General features: G+C 55.0%; 2 protein-coding genes across 2 annotated transcripts; both read right to left on the reverse strand.

Annotated features, from left to right (window-relative positions):
* Positions 1 to 807: 807 nt before the first annotated feature.
* LBRM_35_6460 (conserved hypothetical protein) lies at positions 808 to 1902 on the reverse strand (the record flags this gene model as incomplete). The annotated part of the gene is made up of 1 exon (XM_001569209.1): positions 808 to 1902. One exon carries the CDS (start codon positions 1900 to 1902, stop codon positions 808 to 810), a length of 1095 nt encoding a protein of 364 aa, XP_001569259.1.
* A 1169-nt stretch (positions 1903 to 3071) lies between these two features.
* On the reverse strand, positions 3072 to 4058 carry LBRM_35_6470 (conserved hypothetical protein; the record flags this gene model as incomplete). Its single annotated transcript, XM_001569210.1, has 1 exon — positions 3072 to 4058. One exon carries the CDS (start codon positions 4056 to 4058, stop codon positions 3072 to 3074), a length of 987 nt encoding a protein of 328 aa, XP_001569260.1.
* Between the last annotated feature and the right edge of the window lie 1942 nt (positions 4059 to 6000).

Raw genomic sequence — 6000 nt, forward strand, 5'->3', positions numbered from 1 at the left:
AGAGGCCAGTGTTGGGAAGGAAGGGGGGGAGGTAATAGACGGAGTGAGAATAGGCACAAGAGAGAAGGCGATGAGTGTGCGCACGTCTGTCCACAACGGCAGAGAGAAGATGGTGTGGAGGGCCAATGCACAGGCGACGTTGTGCTACGCGGCCTCCACACAACGCGTGCGTACAGAGGCGGGCACCTCAACGCACACCAACGGATCCCTCTCCTGTTTTCCCGTGAATCAAAGAGGGGGAAAGAAAAGGAATTCATCTGATGCAGCAGGCAACGCTTAGCGCAAAGCCACGCAGACAATGCACTGAAATGGTGCGAGGAGAGGAAGTTCCACAAGGAGTATAGACGCTGCTGCTGCTGCTACCGTGTCAGCTGATGGCGAGTTGCGGCTCGACGAGGACACAAAGGCTGACACGCTATGAGGAGGTTCCTCAAGGCAAGCAAACAAGAGAAAAGAAGCACTAACACACACACACACACGAAGCGCGATGCTCTGCAACATCATAGCTAAGAAGCAGGCGACGGGCGATAGTGTGATAAACAGAAAGCGACTTCAGCAAAGGAAAAGGAGGAAGTAACAAGAGGAGCATCAGCAAACGATACACAAGAGCGCCTCCCCCCCCCCCCCCCCCCCCCAAACACACACACACACACACATAAAAGTCCTGGGACCCCTCCCCAGGGTCATCCCCTGTCGCACATTCTCATGCATCTCGACGAATCTCTCCACTGCAGTGTCAATGCGCAGCAGTCCTCGCTCGTCGCCCTCGACATAACCCACGCAGCCACCGAGTCACCATCGGCCCGTCTACAAAAAGAGGAACCCCACAGCAAGCAGTGGAACAGTAAAAATAAAAACATGTTGCACGTACAAGCGCGCACACAAGAGACGCCGCAAAAGTTGTCCCTCTTCACTACAGGGGATGAGCCGAAGCACGTTGTTGACGTAGAAGAGAGCCTTTTCATTCTTGCGCAGCTTTGTGTAGCCGACAGCGAGGTGGTAGTAGCAGCTGGCCAGGCGCTCATAATGCGGGTGCGCATCTTCACAATTAGAAGAGTGTCTGTGAGTGCTTGAGCCCGCCGTGCTCGGACTTGTGCAGGACGCACCCAACGCCTTCGGTAAGCACTGTGTGCTGGTCATTGCCGCCGTAGTAGCAGAGGAGCAGGATGAGGCGACTGTCATGCCGGATGCACCCCACCTGCACGCCGAAGGCTGTGCACGGTCACGCATCAGCGATGGCGGTGCCGATCCGTATCCAACCTCTGGCGGCGGCGGGGCTGTGGCGAATTGGACAGCAGAGCCACGCAAGATCACTGACGGCCCTGTGTTTTCGGCGCTCTCGACCATTTCGTTGTTCGTGCAATGAGTAAAACAGGGATCTGCAGCAGCTGCTGCACTACTGCTGCTCGCACTTTTCCCGTCAGAAGGGCTGCCAGAGATTCCCAGCCACTCGTCATCGTGGGGCCTGCCGTCGTCGAGGCCATCCTCTTCTGGGGCGCTCTCCACCAGATCACTGCCCAAGGACTTCCCATGTTCGTCGTCGTCCACATCGGTGTCGGGTGGCCTGCGGATGACAGTGGACCAATAGTGGTCCCAACGCTCCTTAAGCAAGTACTCCATCAGCAGCACACCTTCCTCGATGAGCGACTTATCGGAGTGCCACAGAAGCGCGACAGCGAGTTCGTACGCTGTCTCGTCACCCGTGGCTCCATCCACTCCGCCATCCAACTGCAGTCGCAAGCACTGGATGACTGAGTTCAAGTCATCAACTTGCTCTGTGGAAGGGTGTGTAATAGCCATATACTGCGGGTTTTCGGACCGAAGAATCTGCAAGGACTCCAATAAACTAGCTGGCTCCGCCAAGTCAGGCCGGGTGGCACAGGAGGCGGAGGCAGAAGACATCGACTCACAGCCGTGAGTGCGCCTCAAGAAGCCGCACACTTTTTTTTCTACGTAGGTAGTGACTTTCCCGCGTCACTTCGACGCCAAGGCGCACAGCCCAGTGCTCCTCCTCAATATATTTGCTGCAGAGTCAACGGCAACGAGCAGAAAGGGAAAAGCGAGGCCCCCCAAAAAATAAAAAACACTCCGGTACGCCCACTGTACGGAGTGGGCAACGCTAAGAGAACAGCGGGCAGCAGATGATGAGCAAATGAAGTGCGTCCGTCGACGAAGCACACACACGTAAAGAACAAAGGAAAGCGAAGCAAAAGGTGCAAGAAGAAACGAAAGAGAGAGAGAGAGACAAGGCAGTTAAACAAAAATGCGCTTCAGTCACTCAACAGGTGGGCAGTAGCTTCTTCCTCGGTACTCCGTCAGCACAAGAGAGGTATGAAAGCGAGAAGAAGTAACTGGGAAAGACTTCCGTGCCTGCGGCCTCCTTGCTTTACGTAGATGCACGACCGGCATCAGCGCTCAACCACAAGTCCTTCCGTCCTTTCGACAATTTTTATCACAGAGGCCGAGTGCACGTCCCGAAGGGAGACGAAAAGGACGAAAATGAAAGATCAGCGGTGAGTCGGAGTCAAGCAGCAGTTGCGCCGCGAGAGAGGGGCGGAAGAAGAGGCAGGGTGGTAGAGGTCGGCAGCCTGAACACAGGCGTTCACGAGAGAGAGAGAGAGAGTGAAGGGAATAAAGGGGGAGAGAATACACAGCTGTTGGGCTAGTCCGACGTGCAAAAGCCGGGGCGCGGAACAGGGAAATGGATAACTTACACATTCCCCAAGTCATGAATGAGCGCCCCATCTTTGGTGATGAATTTATGTGTTTTTTTTTTTCTGTTTTTCTTCGATGTTTACTACTATTCTGGCAAGGACCACACGGGAGTAACTCGTTGACTTTAGTGATGCGCTTTGCACTTTGGCTCGTGTGCCACAGCAACGGGATGTCTAAAGCACTCAGTGCTGTGTTGGCCTCGATGGAGAGAAGGCAAAAGGAACTTCCTTTGTTAGACACAAGTATACGCGCACGCATACGCTCCAGCACACAGGCAACTTAGCATCACTTTTACGACCGAACTGACGCCCGCAACGATACACGTAGCCACGGGACTCAGCACCAAGCACGGCATCTCAAGCGGCCTCCGTCTCCTCCTGTATAATCTTCTTGATTGCTTCGGAGAACTTCGTCGTGTTCGCCTCAGCGTTGGGCCCGGTGAACTTGAGCAGGTACGTGTGTGGGCCCTCGCTGGTGGCGACAGCTACAATGAGGTGCCTTGCCTCTGCCTTGGAGAGCGTAAAGAGGTTCTTGCCGACGGTCGCGTTGAGGGCGTAGCCGCCGCGCACCAGGAGTCGGTGAACATGAACCCTAGACTCTGTCTTCTCCTCTGCCACAAGCTTCGCCTCCCCGCTCCCGTGCTCCACCCAGCGGCCCGGCGTGTCACCCTTTCCCTTCTCGAACAAGAAGAGCTTTGACGGCGCTGTGGCCAAAACTTCGCGCGCCGACTGCTCCACGATTTCGCTCCCAAAGCCGGTGCCGTCAGCGCCGTCCTTGGGTGCGTCGTCGTCGTCGTCAGCCCCTAGATTTTGGTCTTTGTTCTCCTCCTGCATCTTCTTGCGGGCCTCTACGAAGCTGTTCACCGCGGAGCCAAAGTTAAACGAACCGGCACCGAAGATTGGGGCCTTCGGCTGAGCCGTCTCCGTCACCGCCATTGGCTCCTTCACTGGGGCCTCCTCTGTCGTGGTGGTGGTCGAGGACTTGGCGGGGAGAAACCCTACGCTAAAGTCACTCACTGGCTTCTTCATGGCACTTGAAGGAGCAGTTGAAGTGTGAAAAGAGAAACTGCTAGCCATTCCTGTAGGTGCGCTGCTGTTGTTCGCTTGTGATCCGCCAAAAGAGAAGGGAATTGCCGGCTTCGTTGATGATCCCGTAACTTCAGGGCATGTGGTGCTGCCGCCTAGGCTCGCTTCACTCGGCGTAGTGGAGGTGGGAAATCCAAAGGACGGCGACGGCTGACTCGCGGAGGACTCCGGCGCAGCAAACGAAAAGGAAGTCACCGTACTTTTACTCTCCTTACCGGCGACAAACGGCACCTTGAAGAGTGGCTTCTCCTTATCCATCGCGAGGGCAACATCTTTGAATAAGGAAGGGCCTTTCGCACATCCACTGCCCAACGAATTCGCCCCATCACGGCGGCACACTCGCACGACACGACGGTTAGCCATCTCGGACTCATCGGCGACCTGCGGGGTCATCACAAATTCGTCGTCGGCGCGACCTTCTCCGTCGTCTTTTCTGGTCAGCTGACTTTCCGCCAAGCGCTTTCGTGGAACCTCGCTCATGCTGGTCAAGCTGCGGCTGTATGTCTGTGGCTGATGCTTTACGTAAGAGTCGAAGAGCGGAGAAACAAAGAGCGGCGCTCCAATGCTTTTCCCTTCTGTAGCAGGGGGTGGGGTACACGAAGCGTTGGAGAAGCTCACAAGTGAGACACAGCGTCAACAGGTAGACACAGAAACTAGAGGAGGAGGAGGAAGAGAGGGGTTACGAAGGATCAGAGGAACCACGGGCATAGGCTTGGCTCGGGCGCGCGTACATGAGCGTGCAGATGGGCGCACACGTCGAGCTCGCACGTAAAAAAAAAAAAGGAAACTCGGATAGAGATGTAAGTGGAGCAGAGGACCCGCTGCTTCCAGCACGACCTCAGATCTTGTCACTCCGTGGCGGTGTGGTGCCCTCAAAACGAGAGGACGGTATTTACCCCTGACAGTGAGCCCCACATGTAGGTGACGCTCTCCCCTGCGTGGAATGCAAAGGTACAATAAGGGAAGCACAGGCCCGTGTACCGGCGCATGCATCCGCTGTTATTTTTATCGCACTATTACTCGCTGTTTTCGAGCATTCCCCTGTGAAACAAAAAAATACCCAGTTGATGCCCCCTCGCTGTTGGCACTGCCATCACGCGCATGCACTCAGGAGCAGACGTATGCGCCATGCGCGCTGTGCCCTACCTTGGCAGAGACAGTGTCCAACAAAGCAGAGGCATAGGTTCCACGCAAAAAGATACAAACAAAAAAAAAAACAGCTCAGGGGCAAACAGCGCAGTGAGGGAAGTGGCTACGACTTACTCGCACCTCTTCAGCGCACGCCCCCCTCTCTCCCTCTCTCTTTTCTGTATGTGTCCTCTCCCTCACAGTGCACTTTGCTTGGTGTTGTTTCGGCACCCTGGAGCAGAAAAGCAGCCAACTGGGGAGTCGCTCGAAGAAGTGCGGCAGCGCGTGTCATGGACAGCGAGGAAAGAGTAGGAGGAAAAAGCGTGACGGAAAATGCATGCCAACACGTACGCAGCCCGCGCCACACGCTCCCCGTCCCCCATAAAGCGAGCAAATGATCCGCTGAGTCTTGACACGGAGGCAAAACCACGTGTAGGAGGGGGGGGGGAAGCGGAGGAGCGGTGAGGACAGAAGTGAAAAGGCATGTGAAGGCAAGCAGCACGAGGCAAAGCAGAAAAACGACAGCACTACAGCGGTACCGACAGAGAGCGAAAGAGTAAACCCTAGAGAGGCGACCCCATACACAAAAAAGAGTATACGTAACTCGACGTCGACTCATCATTCAGCCATTACTCCTGCGGCACCAGCCGCAGCCTCTCTTCTTCACAAGATTTAAGTTCCAATGCATCCTCCGCTTTGTTTCTTCTTCACTTACTGTTTTGCGGGATGGCCACTGATACAAGTAAAAGGTGAAAAGGTGAGGGAATACACAGCACGCAACACACATGCATCTCCTCCTCCGTCATTTTGTCATTGTGCGGGGCTGCGCAACAAGAGAGAGAGAGAGAGCAGCGAAAGTAAAGGGGTGGGGAGTCTTTAAGAGGCCCAGAGAGAAAAAGAGGTAAGACGGAGAAGTAGTGGGAAGGGGAAGGGTAAGTGAGAGCGACAATGTTGAATTAACATCGATAAGTGTGGATGTGTCTTTCAAACAGCAGAGGATGTGGGTGGAGGGAGGGGGTGCCAAAGAAAGCGATAAAAGAGGAAGGGGAAAGAGATCAAGGAAAGAGGGGAC

This window comes from Leishmania braziliensis, chromosome 36 (genome assembly GCF_000002845.2).
Source record: "Leishmania braziliensis MHOM/BR/75/M2904 complete genome, chromosome 36".
Classification (NCBI taxonomy): domain Eukaryota; phylum Euglenozoa; class Kinetoplastea; order Trypanosomatida; family Trypanosomatidae; genus Leishmania; species Leishmania braziliensis.